This window comes from Montipora capricornis, chromosome 9 (assembly GCF_036669925.1).
Source record: "Montipora capricornis isolate CH-2021 chromosome 9, ASM3666992v2, whole genome shotgun sequence".
NCBI classification, from domain to species: domain Eukaryota; kingdom Metazoa; phylum Cnidaria; class Anthozoa; order Scleractinia; family Acroporidae; genus Montipora; species Montipora capricornis.
In genome coordinates, this window is record NC_090891.1 from 17120380 (window position 1) to 17140379 (window position 20000).

The following is a 20000-nucleotide window of genomic DNA, read 5'->3' on the forward strand; positions in this document are numbered from 1 at the left end:
TTTTTTTTTTTCTTCTTCTTCGTCTTCTTTCTTCTTTTTCTTCTTTTTCTTCTTCTTCTTCTTCTTCTTCTTCTTCTTCTTCTTCTTCTTCTTCTTCTTCTTCTTCTTCTTCGTCTTCTTTCTTCTTTTTCTTCTTCTTCTTCTTCTTCTTCTTCTTCTTCTTCTTCTTCTTCTTCTTCTTCATATTGTTATTATGATTATTATCGCTATTATTTAAATTCTGGCAAGTTTTAAGTACACAGTTTGTTTGGTTTTAGGTTGACCTGGGAACTACGCGAAGCATAGGACGAATTGCCACTCAGGGTCGAAACACTACTAGCGCACAATGGGTCAAGACTTACCAAGTATCTTACAGCACCGGCGGTGTCATTTTCACCGGGATCCATGACGGAAATTTATTAAAGGTTGGTTTCTTTCCAAAGCTAATATAAGATTGAAGGTTGGCGATAATCAAGCATAGATTCCAACAATTGAAACCGGCGCTCTACTGAAGAGAAAAACCAGTTGTTTCTTTTTGATACATGCGATGTATCTTCTTAGTGACAGAGCAGCCGCAATTTCCTGCTAGGTCTACAAACTCCAGATAACAATAGGTACGCAATGTGTACGTGTCCACAAAAACAAAAAGAAGAAAGAGAACGTACTAATAATGCCTTAGACGATTGATTCGATAAGTGGTACTCTTACGTATATCAGTCGTTAATAAAATGTATAAAAGTACTTTGTTTATCCCATATGTCCTTTGAATAGCCTTCTCAAGTGAGCACCCGTCAATATAGTTTTATGCAACAATTTTGGCAGATTTGGCTCAAATACTATTTTTAGATGAAACGAAGAGCTTTTCATTGTAAGAACTCAAAAAGAGTGCATTTCATTGGAAATCTACAAAGTCATCGCAAATAGGGAAGAGTAGTCCCGAGAACGACTGTTTATTGCCAAAACAACAACAACAAGGAATGCATTACAAAAGTTACTGTAATAAGGCACCTATCCTCATTAAGACAATACCTCACATTTGAGGAACCATTGTAATGCATTACAGCCGTGAAATATCCGCGTTTCCCACACACTTATAACCCCTTTACGAGAGTTACGAAAACGACAAACCCAACGATAGAATGACTTATCGACGAAACCAACAGAACAGTAAAAAACTGACAGATTTTCAGACTTTCATCAGATCTAGACGTACCCTTGACAGGGATTCTAGGTAGCATCTACATCAATGACTGGACATACAGATAAAATCACGAGGATGCGCTTAGCTCAGGTTTTCGAAATGTCAGTCGATGTCACCAGCAACAGCTCTTCTTAGGAATAATCTCACCTGAACGATCTTAATTCCTTCATCAATCTTTTATGGAAATTATTCGGCTTTATAGTTAACTGATAGCATAGTAGGCAATCTAGGGATACTATTCTGCTATTAAAAGTGACATGATTCCGGTTCTTTTTCACTGCTTTGATAATGTACGTCCTCTGTCTCGATTTTAAAAACCAATTCCACAGGCCTCCTCTTTCTACTTCGACAGCGCTTGCGTAAAAATTGGGAGCTTAAGGAGGCTCGAAAGGGTTTTTCGTTGCTGTTGTGTTTGTGAAACGATTAAATATACCAAAGAAGGATATTTCATAGTGTAGGCAAACTATAAATATCTTTGCAACTCTATTGTTGGATAATACTTTAAGGGTACTTATGATGGTATATCGATCATCATCGCAACACTCCAGGTCCACAGAAAGGCCCTCTGAATTTCAGTTTTTGAAAATGAGGTGAAAAACTAAGTCGGTGACCTACAGTTTTTATTTATTTGTTGGAAGTCTCCCTAAATTCTTTAAATTCTTAGAGACAAACAGACAAAAAGTTAAGACACATTGAAAAAGGGCGTTTTACAGTTTACAGAAAATTGTAATAGATACCTTTCCCCGAAACTTTTTTTTATTTGAAGTGCCATTGGGAATGATACGTGCATGCAAAAAATCAAGACAGGTCACTAAGCAAAATTTCGAGATAAAGACAATTTTCTTCCGCAGGTTTTATTTCCGGTTCGCGCGATTTTACACCGTATTTTCACTACCGGTGTGTTGCGCGCTATTTTTGATAGAAATTTGATTCATTCAGCTGACGCGTGTTTCTTAGTTATGGCGTATGTAGTATACACGCTTGCGCGCAAATAAAAACTCTTTCGAGCTTCTTTAACCACGCGCGTTTTTCAGACGCCGACGGCAACCAGAAGAGAACATTTCGCGTTCAAAGGCATTGGTGTTTCCCAGATTTTTATACCAATCATCTCTAAAGTGGTGGTGTCAAGTCAAGTTAAGAGGGAAAACAGCTCACTTCCGGTTGCCAGCCGCGTCTCAAAAACGGCTCGCTTAAGCTTCCTAATACCATTATGGGCCTTTAAGCATCCGACGTTTCTGGGCCGCACACGGAAACCAGAAGTGAACTGTTTGTGCTTTAAACTTCTCTTGAGACTATTTATATTGTTAAGTATCTTTTCACTTTTAGAGACGCTTAGTTTAAACATCTGGAAGAGACCACTGTTCTGGTGTGCCGAATGTTCACTTCCGGTTTCTATCCGTGGCTCAAAAAACTTCACGTGTGTTCCCTAATTAGTTCTTGTCGCCATAACGCGAAAAACAGAATTCACGTCAGCGTTTTCAATAGATTCGGCAACTAGTTAGCTCAGGAATGGGCAGTGTGTTTTGACCACTCGTTGGATTTTAGCCTGGTAGTCTATGGTTCAACTTTGCAAATGCACTTGTAAATAGCCAATCGATTTGCCTCTGGCCAGTTAGGATTCACCTGCAAGCACGGGAAAATGGGCGAGCAACGTTACATCCACATAAGGAAACCTTTAAACTAAAAAAAACCCAGCTCTGAAACAGATTTGAACACTTTGAGGTTATGAGCTTCTGATTGAAATATATAGTGGTAGAATGTTACAACTGCGCTCGTAAAGTTAATGAGATGGCAAATTACACGTCGTTCTTGTTGAGGGAAATAAATCAACTCGATGTGTTTGTTTCTCGGAAAAGGAAGAAAAATCTTTCATTTTTTTTTTGTTTTAGTTTTTGATTTTTTTTTTTTTAATTGTTTTTTTTTTTCTCCACGGGTTTTAGGTAATTTGACACTCAACTTCTGTCATATTTCAAGAGTTCGAAGAAGAAGAAAAAGAGAAAAATAAACAAACTGTCAGTTATAATGGAAATATTTATCGCACTGACCTTTTTTGCTCAGTTAGTTGTTAAGGCAAACAAATATGAAAAGAACCAAAAAAGATGCACGCCCACTGAATGTCGACATTGGTCAGAATCAAACGGCGGCCAGTTGAGTGATTCAAAACTCTTGTTTTTGCGCACTGAACCTCGTCCCCAACCATCGATGCTCGGGGTACGAAATCTATTGTCTATGGACAATATAGCCGCATCGCGAATAAGGCCCATCCAACACGAAGAGTCCCTTTGAGCCTATGCCTTTGTGACCTATTTCCAACAATAAGGCAAGGGCAAAGCTTAGCGTTATTTTGGGGGATAGCGTAAATAAAACTGTTTATCCCTACTTGAGGATCAGCATTAAGGAGACACTTTGTGACGTTAACTGACTGGATTCCGTGACACGAGTAAGAGAAAGGAAACATTGTGTGACGCCTATTGAAATCAGCGTGGATCTAATTAGAACGTTTCTGGATATATGATCGCTTTCACTTGCATAATCGCTTATACCATCATTTTCACTTCTATGTCAAGTGAAGGCGATGTTAGGTACAACACGGAGTCACGCCATCGTGGGAGCGATACTTTAAGATATCCTTAATGACTACGAATAGTATGAGGTTTCCTCCGGTCTCAAAATCATTACCCGCGACAATTTATTCCCCATTAGCCATTAACTCTGTTCCTTTCTTTTAATTTACCTTCATAGGTGTTCACAGCGAACACAGACTCAAACAGTATTGTGTACAACGATCTAGCGTCCTCAAACGGTGAGCCTCTCATGGCGAGGTACATCAGAGTCCTGCCGGTGGAGTTTCGAGGCAATATTTGCATGCGTGTAGAATTGTATGAGTGCGTAGGTAAGATCACCATACTCCCTCAGATGTGGGGTTTTCTTTTCTTTTCCTTTGTTGTTGCTGCTGCTGACCACGTCAGAAGAAATTGTCGTCTTTGAATTTGCATGGATAGAGCAAGAAACTAGGGAAAAGTAGTCTGATTTAGGAGCTAGACTATTTCAGGAGCCCCTGGCTATTTAATCTGTTTTGCGGCCAATGTCTAAGTAATTTAACTTCTGGCTGTTCTCCAAAGCCTAATGCACAGTCCAAAAAAAAAAAAACACTTCAAACAAATCCCTCTGCCAGGTCAACCACCTACTGGCAGGGATGGACCACTACCTCAACTTCTATATGAATGTGTGTTTTATCTCTTACCCTACACATTATTTTTTATATACGCGAACAATAGCCAGAAACTCTCATTAGTTGCATTTATCAAAGCGCATAAAGCACTTTTGGCGCGGTTTTTCAAAAGTTCTGACTATTTTACTGGCAGTATTTGATTCTAAAACATTTCGCGACAAAGTCACGGGTGATTTAAAATCTCAGTAAACTTGTTTTATTAACATTCCTTTCTTTGTTTTTAATTTCAATTCACCACTTTACTTTGCAAAGCGCCGACACCGACACAGCCACCAGCTACACAAACACGTACGTATAATTACTGTTCCTTTTTGTCTATTCTTCTGGTTAAACATATTCGCCAGAAGAACTTTTTGATCAGGATTGACATTCGTTTCCAAACAAAATCCGTCAAAGAGAACATTATTGTCTGTTTCCAAACGTTAACTCTAGGGGAAAGAGGGCGGGAAAAGGGGTGCAATATATTGCTTTTCTTTACAACATGGATTAAACTAGAAAAACTCTAAACCGAAGTAGGAATAAGCTTACAACAATGGTCGTAAAGGAATACCCCACCATAAGGTACCATGGTTTGTATCCTACCTTCACTGGGTTTTACGCAGATTATCACTCTTTCACGTTTTCGGTATTTATAGCGGAGCTCAGGCGCGCTTTGCGCGCCAGAGGAGCACCATTTAAGATTTTTTGGGAAATCTATCCATGCGAGAAATTAAAACTATGAAGACAGCGTGCGCCCGCTCGTACAGACAGTCGTAGGAGGTAGGAAGGCAGAACAGTCGGATGGGAGTGTTCGGGCAAATTTCCATGGCGGGAAATCGCGTGGCAGCGTTCCATTTGGTAAACCCGCGTTTTTCTGGCGGGAAATTATATTAGTGAAAAGCAGCGGGATGAAGAGCAGGAAAGAGCACAAGGAACGAGGCAAAGAAACTTGATAAATTTAAGCGAAGAAAGCCTCGAGAGAAACCAAGGATAGAGAAGAAGAGAACATTTCAATGAAGAACACCATAAAGTTGAGAAAAAAAGAGCGAGAGACAAAACATTAATTTACAATGGTTGGCTTTCAGTTAATGTATTCCTTCTTAACTCGCATATTTTGTAAAACTCGCTTAAAAAAAAAGAACGAAGAAGGTCTGAAAAGTTTCCAATTCCGTGTTGACAGAGATTCTGGCATATTTCAACGATCACATATATAGGATTTCTGTGTTAAATGGATGTACAGTCGTGAACTGCCTTGTTTGACTGTGAAATTGTAGCCGAATAAGCGAATTTACTACTCTTTAGCTGACGTTTTAATTAGTACGATTTTTGCTGTTGCTCTAAATTGAAGAGAGAGGGTGCAAAGATTATCACTCGAAGGGAAAATGTTGTGAAAGAGATTACTGTGCATGTCATTTTAGTTTTAGTTGTTGATTAAAATTGTTGGTTATTGTTTGTGCACAACGCTTGTTTGTTTACTGCTGTCAGGTCAGAGGTGTTTGATCACTGCAAACTGTATACACTAATGACGATTAAATTTGTACTTATTGCAGAAGCATAATTACTTCCACATTCACTATATTGCCTCCTGGGATTACAAACGGGAGCTCCGCTTTTAGGCTGGGCTAAATCTATGTATTATATTTATTTTCTTTATCTTGTCCACTTCGATTTTTTTTTCTTTGCACCTGCTTTCATTGCATTCCTGTCATTAATCACATTATAAATTTCCTATTTGTTTCAGCACCTCCTCCTAGTAAGTACCTTTGTAAATTTTTAAGGCAGTTTGATCCTTTGTTATGAGAAAACCACGAAAAGCTTCTGCTTGAAAACTAGCCAATAAACATGACTCAAGAGTAACGTACATTTTCTTAATATAGTGAAAACAATGTTCATACATTCTACATTTTCTTCTTATTTTTCCTATTTTCCACATACTTTGTTTCTGTAGAGCCCGATTTTTACTAGTGACGCAAGCACAAGGGCAAGCATAAGTATAGTTTTTGCTAAGTGGAAACGAACGTCGACATAAGAGAAAGCACACGCAAATGCCTAGAAGTGGGGAATATGGAAAGGATGATTTGATTGGCCAGACAAAGCCAGATTTAGGCAATGTCATTGAGATTATGCCATGTTTCCTTTACACATGGCTTAAGGCGAACGAAAGCACAAACGCAAGCACAAGAAGAAGTCGAAGATTTGATGCTTGTACATGTGCTTGCGCTTGCGTTTATGCTTGCGTTGAATTAATTTTCAAAGTGGGGATGCTTTTTTTGATTTGCCTACCATTATTGTTTAGAAATTTACATCAATATCTTCGCATCGACCTCCAAGTTCCATCTTCTAATACTGTTATATCTAGTTTTTGCTATCTATACTTTTATTATTTTTGTGCAAGTTGTGTTAATATTTTGGTGGCTACTTTTCATTTTCATCTTATTCTTTTCTATTTTGTTCAAACTTGAAAAGCTGCAATGACAACTTTCTTTTTTCCTGTCGCTTTCCGCCTTGACTAGCCAATGCTATTTTCGGGAAGACCATTTGTAAATTTTTTTCTTTGTATTAATAGTAAAACAAAAGTTAAGTTAAGTGTTAAGTTAATCAGTGAAATGAGAGATGTTATACATGCTCTTGTGATGCATATAACATGCACTAAAAGCAGGCATTGTATATTTTCTTGAAGTAAAAAACGTTCTCTGGTTAAAAAAAGTTACAAATATAAGCTTTCGGCTATCAGTCTTCAGTAAATTTTCAGCTCCGACTATTGCATCTCTAGCTTTTTGATTGGCTAAAAAACTCCAATTATGAGCCAATAGTCGAAGTTTTACGTCATATGGAAAATAGTGGGCCAAGATGCTCTTTCCGGACGCTTTGTAAAATTGTGGAAATAAAAATCGGCGGCAAAACCGGGTTTGAAAATTTACTAAAACAATTATTCCAGTCGCCCTTGTTGGATATGAAGTGATAATAACCAACTCGCGCTACGCGCTCGTTGGTTATTTTATCACTTCATATCCAACTCGGGCTCATGGAATAATTGTTACATAGCCTTTAACGAATGAGATTGTATATTTTCTCCTTTGACAACGTAATTGAGTCTTATTTCCTTTAAATATAGCCTGTCCCGTAGGATTTACCCTTGCAGCAGACAACGTTACATGTACAGGTACGTATTCCAAATTTCTGGACACTTTCTTGGCTCGGAAATGCCTTTTGTCTGCAAGGTCTAAAATCAAACTTCTAAATGCGTTCTGGTAGTTAAATAAGGGTCCTAATTTTTTACGTGTTGTTCTAACATAAACGAAAGTTCTCGCACATTAGCCAAGAGTTTGCACAAAGACCACCCCCTCAATAATTAACCAGTAAAAGCACACCTTTCTTTGAAATATTCCAAACAAAATACGTCAAAACTTGAGAAAATAATGTGACACATCGCGCCCACTGCGTGAGCAAGCTGAATCGCTATAAGGGAGTTTCTTAGAGTAATGTTTCAGGCTTAACACAACATTCTTAACTGGTCCAAACTTCATTAAATTTCGTGGTGGGGCTAAAAAAGCTTGCTAGCATTCAAAGAAGAGAACGTTTTTATTTGGATTTTATTGTAATCAGTAGTATCTTGTTTCCTTTCGTATTTTTAATTGGCTTTCATTGTAAGAGAGATCAGAAGAATCTTGTTTGCTTTTGTATGAGATCTTAATGTCAAGAACAACTTAAATAATTATTTCAATTCTGTAACACAGCTGTTGTTTAAAACTTTGAATCGGTCAACAGCACCGTACGATTTAAATCCCTGGGTAAAGCGCGCATAGTTTGGACAGAAAACAATATTTAGCTTTGTAAAGAAGACTTGGTCGAAACGTTTTCCATTAATTAAAATACTGCATTGTAAAACTTTTCTTTCTAATACCATTGAAAGGAATAAAGATAGAAACCGCGTTGCTCCAGTAGTTAATCCGTTCGGCACGTTTTCAAAGCCAAAAGTGCTTAAAACAGCTTCTCTGGTAATTTTCATGTACTGAAATGACTGCTTTCTGAGTTATGACTTAACCATTTACGTTTGAAAGCTATCTCTTTGGCAGATGTGGATGAGTGTGATCTGGCCACTGATCTTTGCACGCAGAACTGTCATAATACAAATGGGAGCTACACGTGCTCCTGCAATGCTGGATATCGACTTGAAAGTGATGGAGTAAGGTGCACAGGTAAGCTAGCAAATCAAAATCTTCTATAAGTATTTGGTCGATGGCACATTCATAGAAAGGGTAACAGGCTATAAATCCCTAGGAGTTTTAATTGATGAAACTTGACATGGAAATAGTACATTGAGGAGATTATAAGGAAGGTTTCAGCAGGATTATCCGCAGTAAAGCGCTTAAGGAGGCTCGAAAGGGTTTCAATACTTAGAAGACTCTGTTTAGATCAACGCTACAACACTGTATCACGTAACAGCAATGTTATGGTACCATTTGGAAAACCAATTATTTTCAAACAAGATGCGATCCTTATTGTGATGTAGTAAGCTGTCTTGGTAACGGGAAAGCCCAGAAAAGCACCCTATATTTTGGATTTAGTTGCTTATATCTCAAAAACGAATTCGGTCACAGCTACCTTAAAAAATCACAAAATTAAGGTGGCTCTGAATCCACGGGACAGAATTTTACAAAATTTTGCAGAAAGTTTCATCATGCCCTTCTGATTACTTTTCAGAAATAAAAAAATGGGTTCACCGAGTTCGTTTTTGAGATATAACCAGCTAAAAACAAAATAAAGGGTGACATATTACGTCAGAATAATGACTGTATCTTGTTCAGCAATAATTCGTATTACATTTGGTACCACAATATTGCCAATACATGATACAACGTTGTGGTTCCCATCCTTTAAATCATCATGAAGATCGTCACTTGGAAGCGTTGAAACTGGTTGGAGCATTCTTAAGCCCTATTATACCAATAACAACGAGGTTTTGACTACATACTCTAACTCCGTCTGGCGGTACGTATGCAAAGGCCTATCGGAAAAAAACTCCAAAAGCTTTAACATAACAGGGCTGCTAGAATTGTCACCCATTCAAATCATGAAGTGCGATGCAAACTCCTCTTGGATGATTTGCGCTGGGGAACACTGGAAAGTGTTGGAGTTAGACAACTCGCCATCATGATGTGAAAAATTATTAATAACAATTTCCGTCATGTTTGAGAAATAACTTGTATTATTATTTTTTTCTGATATTCACTCCCTTAATTTGAGAAATTCCCTTATGAAACTGTACATTCTCAGACCTAAATAAACTTAGAATTTGCAAAGCATGGCCTCCACTATAGGGGAGCTGCCTTATGGAATAATATCCCTGCAGAAGTAAAAGAGCGGGAATGAGCCTCAGTTACTTTAATTTAAGTGGTCTCTATAAAAAAGATTTTTTTAGCAAATAACTTATCGCTAGTAGCTTCTTTTATAAACAACTTAATATAAGAAAATAGTAAGTTTTAACTGATGTTGTAAAGAGGAAGTAAATAATAGATAAACAATAACTAACATTTTTAGTAGCTTTTATCCATACATTCCTAGTCATTATACTAGATAAGTACCTCCTTTTATTGATGTTTTCTGTGTTCATGGCCTACTAGAGGACCATTGTTTTTGCAATGCATGTGATACAGTGGTTAAATAAAGATATGGTGGATATGTTGATGAGCAGTGCGATTTATTTACGAATCGCGCTATTTTTGCTCTAGTGTAAATGACATAAATGTCACCATTTCCTCAGCCAATGAAAAAGGAACACTAAAGCAATGGTAAATTGTATTCTTTTGTTTGAATACCTCGCCTTTTTTAAAGAGAACTCGATAAAAAGAAAAACCTAAAAAAAAAAGTCCTCTGGTGAACTAAACAACATCCTCATAAATGAAATTTTACATCTGCTTTAACACTTCCCTTTGTTTTCAAGACCATTCTTCCCATTATTTAAATTACCGATTCGTCCAAACATTCATTCGTCCGTCCGCCCACTTGTCTCAAACGCTTTATCTTGTAAATCAAGATTAAATCGAATCAAGCAAACGAACACATCCAGGAACGCTGGATAGAAGCTCAACATGCATAACTTACCATCGTTACACATCCTTGCTACATTCATCCACTCGTCTATGCATCAATTCCTTACTTCATCAACCCGGTTTTTGCAGCCATCTTAAAACTAACTGAATTATTTCTTTTCTTAATTGTTTGCTTTATTAATATTTGTTTCATAAGACATAGATGAATGTACAGAGAATATTGATGGCTGTTCCCAACTTTGCATTGATAATGAGGGAAGCTATAGCTGCACCTGTCGCGACGGTTATCAGCTGCAAAGCGACGGGAAAACTTGCTTAGGTAAGAAAGTGACTCATGCATTTGCTTCCTTTTCCGCCACTTTGTTAATTAGTGAGGACACGACCATTGGCGTGCTTATAATGTCACGTGGCATATCCTTATAGCAGTTAAGTAATTAGTCTGTTTAATGAGACTTAGAGAACCTTCCCTGGTACGGTACATTCCGGTTGCATATGCCACACCCCATAATCTTACAACCAGTAATAGTGTAAGATGAATAAGTATAAGTTATAAAATTATTATTAAATTGTTATTATTACCAAATTAAGCCTTGATTTTGCGGTCGGACAGAACGGAAATGATCCATTCAATTCGACGTCCAATAGAAATTTTAGAACAAAATATCAAAATGGAAAGCGACCATTATCTTTGAGCCGATTGGAGAAAATCAGGATTCTCGTAAATAAACTGCAGATTGCGAATAACAAATAGATAGTTGAGAATCTTATAATTACCAAGTAAGAGCTTTTTCTGAACCCACCCACTCACTTAAAATACTGCATATATATTCCTCTTTTCAGACAAGGATGAGTGTGGACTGGGAATTGATCAATGCTCGCAAAACTGTAATAATACAGATGGTAGCTACCGCTGCAGCTGCAATGTTGGATATCGTTTGCAAGGGGATGGAAAAACGTGCGCAAGTAAGCCAACATGCCACAGGGTGTTTCAAACGTTCGTTACGATTGAAAATTGCACTTTGTCTCAAACATTTAATGTATTTTTAGGCAAAATGAAACTGATTCAGTTAGTAAATTTATCTACATAATTGTTCGAAGGAATTTCAGTTCCAAGATTTGAATACATGACAATACTTTTGAATTTCGCGCACAATGTGCAAGCGCGCTTGCTTTGTCCCGCCATATTTTCTCCGCATGCGCACATTGCCTGTTTTCGAATTTATTTCCCTTGTTTGGGATTTTCTCTGCTCTTTCACGGAAATCACAGTCACTGTCAGGCAGTCACTGTTTGTGCTAGAGCTCAGGCAGCCCGAATCCAGACAATCGCATCGTAATGATCTGTGCAAAGACTACTTTCACCAAAGCTGCTGTTCATAGAAAAGGACTTGTCTCATTCTCCATTTTCACATTCCCCATAATACACTTCGTTTGCCCCCCCAACCCCCACCTCAAAATTTTGTATAAATCATTGTTATCAAATATGCAGTGTCCCAAAAGCATTTGGAAACAATGTTTTATGCAAAATCTGGGGGCCAAACAACGTGTATTATGGGGAATGTGAAAATAGAGAATACGGATAAGCAAACAAGAGAGGCTTACTAGACAACCTTTATTGCGTCTTGGATCCTAGTCATTTATCTATAGGCCACTTTCAAAAATATCATAATACTCTTTATTTGCCTTCCAAAAGTATTGTTTTTATTTTCTCTTGGGACCATTGTAAGTCCCAAGAAAAACTGAAAACAACCCTTATGCAAAATTTTGGAAGGCAAATAAAGAGTATTATGGTATTTTTGAAAGTGGCCTATTCTAATATTCAACCATATGCTAACATCATTCTCAACGTATTTGTATATTTCTTGGCATCTAGTCTTAAGCACAATTAATTACATTGATTCAGTCGCTAATTTACTTGGTAGTTGCATAGGTTGTCATATCCATACCTTAGCGGCTGAGAGCTAGCCTCCTTGGAGTGGATACTAATTTATTGCATGGTCACCCCCAGCAGTCTGTTGCCATTAAACACTTACCACTGATGTGGAGAAACCAAGCTGTTTGTTCGAGATAACAACACGTAGTCAGGCCTCCAATTGGGGAGTCATGCTAGCGCATCGCCCACTACTTCACCGTGCCCTCCATGGGTTTCTTAAAAGCAAATGCCTTCAATAGTTGAAATTCTTTTTTTCTCCATTTATTTTTTTCCCCTATGATTCTAATTAGATATCGACGAATGTAAGGAGAACACTTCTGGATGCACTCAAGTTTGCAATGATAATGTCGGCAGCTTTGTATGCACGTGCCACAGTGGTTATCAACTCCAAAGCGACGGGAAAACATGTTTAGGTAATTTCATGGTAATCTGATCAATGATGTTTCAACGTTAATTGCCAGAAAACGGGATGTGTTACGTTCTCGAGAGGTGAAATGTTATTTTACAAACGAGGACGCAGCATCAAGAGAGCAACTTTATGCTTTCGCCTCCAGGAAGGACACAACTTTTTAAATGCAAAAGTATTAAGACTGTAATTCTTTTGTAAGCATTATGTGTCTGACCCTATCGTGTTTGTGGATTCAAGCAAAAGTAGTCACAAAGCCATTTGTAGCGATAATTATTATTATTATTATCATTATTATTTCTTTTTTTTTTGTTACGCAAAGGGGATGGGGGGTTTATACATGGACTTTTACGGTAATATATGTATGATCCTGTTTGTGGATTCAGTTTCTGTCGTTAATATGATAATTACAGTGTGCTGTTAGTTTCAGGAGATCAAGCAAAGCTTTTTGTATCCATTGTCTGAACTAGTTCCTAATTAATTAATTAATTTATTTATTTTATTTATTTTACATGTATTTAAAGAGGGAGACGTAATAACCTGTTACATTTTCATAGCTTACGGCCCTCTCCAAGCATTCTGCCCTCGCAACCATGATACACCACAGAAGACAGACCACAACACCAGGAACTACATGCCCTACTCTTTTACGTCCGACTCGATTATGAACATTGAAGGGTTGTGAGACGGGACCTCCGGCTTATCGTCCTTATCCGAAAAGACTAGAGAGTCTAACCATTTGCAGATGTAATAGGCTAGTTTCGAATTGTGCAGCGACAAAAGAACAGAGTCGAGGTTCAGGGGAATAATTAGCATTTTGTATTGTTCAGAACAAAGGAAAATGCAAATTATTCCTCTGAACCTCGACTCTGCTCTTTTGTTGCTGCACAATTCGAAACTAGCCTATTACAAAGGGAGCACTTTCTCCTCAGTTATAGAACCTGAGTGTTGGTCTGGGCGGAGTTGAACTCACGACCTCCCGCGTGAAAGCCCGGTGCTCAACCAACTGAGCAACCGGTGCGCAGTTCAATTGATAGTTCGTTGATAGGTCTTTGTTCTTTGAATAAGCGTCAAGGCTTCGAAAACGTAATATGAATGACATTGTGATGTTCCCAATAGATATCAATGAATGCCTGTCTAATAATGGTGGATGCAGTGATACTTGCGTGAACCTGAATGGCGATTATTATTGCTCCTGTCCCTCTGGATATGAAATTGACTCCTCAACAAAAAAAGTTTGTCAAGGTAAATGAATCTTATTGTATGGTTGAGTGGCTTCCAAAAGTGTTATCTGAATGTAACTCTTGCAGTTGACATTAGTCCTAAACAAAGAGTCGTTACAACCCTTTCGGAAGGCTTAAACATACTGCATATATAGAGACGACCATGAAAACAAAATCCTGTATTCACTACTTGCAAGAGAAGTCTAAAACAATGCCTATGCAGATTTTTGGGGAGTAAAAGAGGTTTATTATGGGATTTGTGCAAGAAGTAAATATTTGAAAGCACCCTTTCGTCGACGGCCAGATAGGACCACGACACTGGAAACGATGGATACGTTGGCGTTTACATAACGTCAAGAAACTGACTTCCTTTCGCATAATACAAGGCTCAACTTCCCACCCAAAGATGTGATCTAGCAAGTTACCTGAGACATGCAGATATATTTTTCAACTTGTTGCAGTGCAATCTAGTGATATTTGTCACGTTTCTAGATCTTATAAGCTTTTGATTATCATATCCATGTCTTGAAATTGCAATGGTATGCAGTTTCGTTTACCTGTGGTTAAGATGCAGTACATTTACTCGTGCTTTTTTTTTTTTTTTTTTTTTTTAAATCTTAACAGGAACCGCTTTTGGGTGTGATAAAAGAAGGGGAGGATTGCAATACAACAATTAGACCCGTAGCCCTTGAGGGCGAAGGGTCTAATTGTTTTAATATTTTAATATCACCCAACTAGTCGGACAGAAAAGGCAAAAATAAAGTTAGCAAATGCAAGTTGAAGAAATATTTCTTTGGGAATAAAACGAAAGAAAGAGTCACGTTTTTCGCTACGAGGACTATCACTAATAGTCCTCTAGTAACGTAGCCAATAAAAATGCAGGATTTGCATTAGTCCACTAGTTGGGTGATACTATTTATAAGGAGACAGTTAATGAAGAACTCATAGTTCACGACAAAAGAGACAGCAATAACTAAATAACTGAATAACAGCAAATGACAAAGATTGGCATGAAAAATATGCCAATTCAGTGAACGTCTCCCTGAATGAATATGTAACGTCTCCTTGAACTTTTGCTGAAAATGAAGGGGCTGGAATTAAAGTCAAATATTGAGTGCAATTGTTCAATTGTCGTAGTTCTTGAAGCAGTATATATTATTGCTGTTACAAGAACAACTACTTTAACTTTATTTTGTTTCGTCTATTATCTATTTAGTCTATTATCCATTCTTTTATAAAATTGTAAGAGCGCTTATTTTTCTAACAGATAAGAACGAATGTTTACAAGCCAATGGGGGCTGCAACCATGTGTGTACAAACACTAATGGTAGCTACGAATGTTCTTGCAACAGCGGGTTTCAACTGAATCCCGACGGACTGACTTGTAAAGGTGAATATCACAATCTTATAGTTCATTGTAAAGAATATTTCTAAACAACTGAGCACAGTCAAAATCTGGGTGTTGGTGGCTGGGTGTTGCTTGGATGAAGCGCTTGCCTTCAATGATGTGTGTGTGTTGCTTTTGCTCTTTTCTTCAAGTGCCTATGAAGACATTACGTCTTTTTACACAATCAACGCACTTCAAAATACAAACACTGTAATAGTAAAACCTAAAGGTCTTGAATGTATTTAGCTCTTCGAGCATTTCCAGTCAGTATGCTTAATATTTCATGTAAGGTACATTAAAATAAAATAGTTTGCGTGCTGTCAGGCGTCATGTCAGCTAGCATAAAATAACAAAATAACTTATCTTGCTGAGAGTGCGCCGTCATGCGCGACGATCGCGCGTAGAATATGCTGAAATAATAGCACCCATTCCTCGAATTATTCAACGACCCTTCTGGTACTTTGTCTACACGAAAACCCTCGGATATTTGTCTCAGCATGGAGTAAGAACCGGTAACACTCATTTTAAATTTCTCTATCTCACTCCCGTGCTTCTCTTTACAGTGTTTCTACAACGCCCCTTCTTTTCTCTGAGTGACTTTATGTGTTCTTTCCCTGTTGTGTACGCGCTCCGCGACGTTTTCCCCACGATGATGTTGTTACATCCCCCACTCTGTATCTCATAAGTCACGCTTTGTCTATCACATGGACCTTTTCCATTTTCTCGACACACTAAACAATCCTCTCTTTCGCATTTTTGTGACTTAAATAGGTCGGATCACTGGAGTAAACTCTTAATCGCAACACCAGCCTTTTCGACCACTTTAATCTTGAAACCCTGCTGTCTTATTTCTCGGTGATATCTCTTTTTTAGCTGTGAACCCATTGTAGCTGGTACAAATATTACCGCTTCCTTTCCGCTCTTCTTGTACCAGTCACTTCTCCTTCTCATCTTTTCTTGCTCTCGTTCCTTTCTCCTCCACTCTTTAGGTCTATGCAATGATCTTTCCACCTCTTGTTTGGCCTCCCTTATAGACCTTATTCATAAGTGGCGGCCAATTTATAATTCTTTTGTCGAAGTGCAAATTAGCCTACCAAGCCTCGATACCATACAGTGAATTGAAAAGAATTCTTGCTCTAAAATGAGGCTTGGTAGGCTAATTTGCACGTGGACAAAAGAATTATAAATGTGACCGCCATTTATGAATAAGGTCTATCGCCCTATATGCTTTAAGGCCGAGTAAACAACCTCATACCTGAACGTCTGTCTGTACCCCGAATACTGCATTCTCACAACCATCTCATTAACCTTCCCCAAAACTCTCTTCCATGGTAACAGCTTGATACAATTTAGTAGAACTCTTAGGGACTCATAAGTTAGAACTATTCTCTTGGTACCCCAGCTTAAAGCCGACCTAGCGTTAATGATTGCCTTAGAGGCCACATCTTTGGAGTAGAACTCATACGTGATAACCGAGAGCTTAACGACTCGATTTTCTGTTTCTTTTCCCTTGTTTCTATAGACGGATGGATGTCGTTTCCCACTTGTTTAACTAGTAGCATTCTCCTTTCATCAATCGATGCCCATCTTACATAGCCTTGCCGCAAATTCCTTATCCCGCCAAACCATGAAAACCTGGGCCAATACTTCCGTCAGTTCCAACCCAATCAGTCCACCTTTTGTTTCTCATCTCATTATTAAACTGTACACGTGATTCTTCATAATCAATGTCAATGTGACCTTTAATGCCTCTCTTAACATTACACGTTCCGCGTACTCATCTGGTTGTCGAACTTGTAAATTTTATTTATTTATTTTTGTTCTTCCCTCCCACTTGCTGTTACTGTAGCAGACCTTACTTTAGTGGTCTTTCTCGTTGGACACACACCAGCTATGCCTAATTCCGTCAGTAGCTCAGGTGTTACCGTAAGCGCCAGGTATAACCCTAACTCTGCATGGTCTACGCCTCGAACATTGATGCTACTTTCAAAGAAAACATCACATACTATATTAATGGTGAAATCTATATCCAAACATCGATACAAAGCCAATACATCAGTAGAACCAAATACCATGTTATCATCTTTCTGGTTATTATTGGTTTTGTTCATTTCAGCAATCATATCTTCCATACTCATACATATGGTGCTATTCTCCTTAGATTTCAACACTTCTGTGAGTATGACACTCATCATGTTCACAGCTAAAAAGGAGATATCAGAGAGAAATAAGACAGCAGGGTTTCAAGATTAAAGTGGTCGAAAAGGCTGATGTTGCGGTTAAGAGGTTACACCCGACCCGTTTAAGTCACAAAAATGCGAAAGAGAGGATTGTTTAGTGGGTAGAGGGGATAGAAAAAGTCCATGTGATTGACAGAGAGTGACTTATGGGATAGTGTTTGGCTGATGTAACAACATCTACGTGAGGATCACCGGTTCTTACTCTATTGACGCCATGCTGAGAACAATATCCGAGGGTGTTCGGATAGGCAAAGTGCCAGAAGGGTCGTTGATTAATTTGAGGAATGAGTGGAATTATTTCAGCGTTCCACGCGCGATCGTCGCGTATAACGGCGCTCACTCTTTCTTGACGACGGAGAGCACGCAAACTATTTTATTTTAATGTACCTTCCAAGAAATGTTAAGCATACTGACTGAAGAGGCTCGAAAGAGCGAAATATAGTTTAAGACTTTTAGGTTTTATTTTTACAGTTTTTAGAATTTTTAGTCCTTTGAATGTGTAAAAAGACGCAATGTCTTCTTTCTTCTGGTCCAAGCTATTCAAACACATTCCTGACCTCGGCGTTCAAAGTTGTTCAGAGGTTATTACATGACGACCCGTAAAAATGATGAAGATTGGTGTTTTCTACTTATAAAATAACCCCCCCCCCCCCCCTTCCTTGATGGCAAATATGAAATTTTGAGGACAATCTCACAGCCATGGACATCATCAGCCAACATACCAGTAAGCCAGAAAGGGGTTTTCTTTATTTTATAACCCTCCCATTAATTGTCATATCTCGCAAAAAAAAAAAAAAAAAAAGGCGCTCGTAAAAAGCCCGCGTTGAATGCGAAAATTAATGGGTGGGTTATAATTTGGAAGAAGTCCTATTGTTCCAAAATATTCCAGTTTTTGTTCAAACATTGATGACTTTACAAACTGTACACATGCCTGTAATAAATCCCAAATTTGAGAAAGATTAGATGGGTGTTGTTCAAACTTGGGAGCGGTAACCTAGGTTAAGTAAGACACAAAATGATACCTTCTATGCCGTTGCCATGGCAACCGTTTTTGCTGCTTGGTTTATTTAACGCATGATTGATTGTCATTTATTGTCGATTGTCGTCGTAAGACATACTTTAATATCAGCTCACTAGATTAGGTACTATGGAATTGGTCTATTCTCAAATTTGTCACCACTGAGACTTGAATGACAGCGTAACAAAATTATATTTCTTTGGTTTCAGGTTCTACCTAAGTATTAAGTTTGGTTCCATATCACCAGTCATGTCAGTAACAAAAGAACTTACAGAAAACTATAAGGGAATGAAAGAGTTTTCATAAGACACAGTTCTTTCCTAATCAGGTTAAAATGTAGAAACGGTGGGAAGACCAAATGATTCAGAAACTAAAATCTCTAATAGTATAAACTTGAATGTGATTGAGCGAAAAGCAGTGCAATATATTTCACCTGTACAGTCTTGGTACACTACGTATACTCCGTATTTCTTCGATTGCTGCCCATTATAATATTAGAGCAGCGTAGTCGTGAGAGAAACTTACATTCTACTAATGACTCTCATACTCTGCTCCGAGAGGTAAATCATTTTCCCCCTCTCATAGAAAAAATAGGGTTTGACTCTGTCAATTTCAACTAGAAATTTGAACCAAACTACACGACGATCGCTCTTGTAAAGGGTGACGCAGACACCTTAATATTTCAAAGCCCCACAAAAGAATTCTGTTTATTTAAGTAATGTCTCTGATTTGGTTCTAGATATCGACGAATGCACGGATGGTTCCAGTCAATGTGAACCGGATAGCACAGTATGCCATAACTTTATTCCAGGCTACGAGTGTCTATGCAAGCCTGGGTATGAGACAATACAGAATAACAATTACGAGTGCCAAGGTTTGGATCTTGCTTTGGATCTTACTTAAAGACAAATATCTTGGATGAACAGTTATTGATAAGAACCTTTTACGGGAGAACCATGCCCAGAAATTGCGGAAAAGGCAAACGCGCACGCGCTGGTTTACTTGGCAATATGGGCGCCAATGTATGGCAGAAATGAAACAAAATAAATTACAACAAGTTCTGGCTTACCGGAAACAAGTGCCGTGATCTGGACGAGTTCTTGAAAGTTTTCTCGGTTATTCTGGTTGGCTGCCTTTCGTCAAAGCTTGGCTCGTACAATACTTTCTATTACACAGGCTTGAAATCCAATTTTTGCATCCCAATTAGACAAAAAAAAACGGGCATTCAGTTATGAATAACCAAGAATACTTCTTGATCGACGATGACTCCTATTTTCTGCCACGTCGACATGATTTTAGGAGTAAAACCGCATACGCAATGTGGGCTCAAATGTCCGCGATTTCTGGCCATA

At 38.2% G+C, this 20000-nt stretch overlaps 1 protein-coding gene across 1 annotated transcript in view; it reads left to right on the plus strand.

The window, feature by feature from the left end:
* The window catches only part of LOC138015409 (signal peptide, CUB and EGF-like domain-containing protein 1), a 65903-nt gene that overhangs the window by 7745 nt on the left and 38158 nt on the right, over positions 1 to 20000 (plus strand). The window contains exons 4-15 of the mRNA XM_068862434.1: positions 258 to 404; positions 3923 to 4073; positions 4665 to 4700; positions 6133 to 6144; positions 7507 to 7554; positions 8468 to 8590; positions 10641 to 10763; positions 11285 to 11407; positions 12665 to 12787; positions 13900 to 14025; positions 15271 to 15393; positions 19388 to 19522. Coding sequence (XP_068718535.1) covers positions 258 to 404; positions 3923 to 4073; positions 4665 to 4700; positions 6133 to 6144; positions 7507 to 7554; positions 8468 to 8590; positions 10641 to 10763; positions 11285 to 11407; positions 12665 to 12787; positions 13900 to 14025; positions 15271 to 15393; positions 19388 to 19522 — 1270 coding nt within the window. The remainder of the gene's footprint in view (positions 1 to 257; positions 405 to 3922; positions 4074 to 4664; positions 4701 to 6132; positions 6145 to 7506; positions 7555 to 8467; positions 8591 to 10640; positions 10764 to 11284; positions 11408 to 12664; positions 12788 to 13899; positions 14026 to 15270; positions 15394 to 19387; positions 19523 to 20000) is intronic.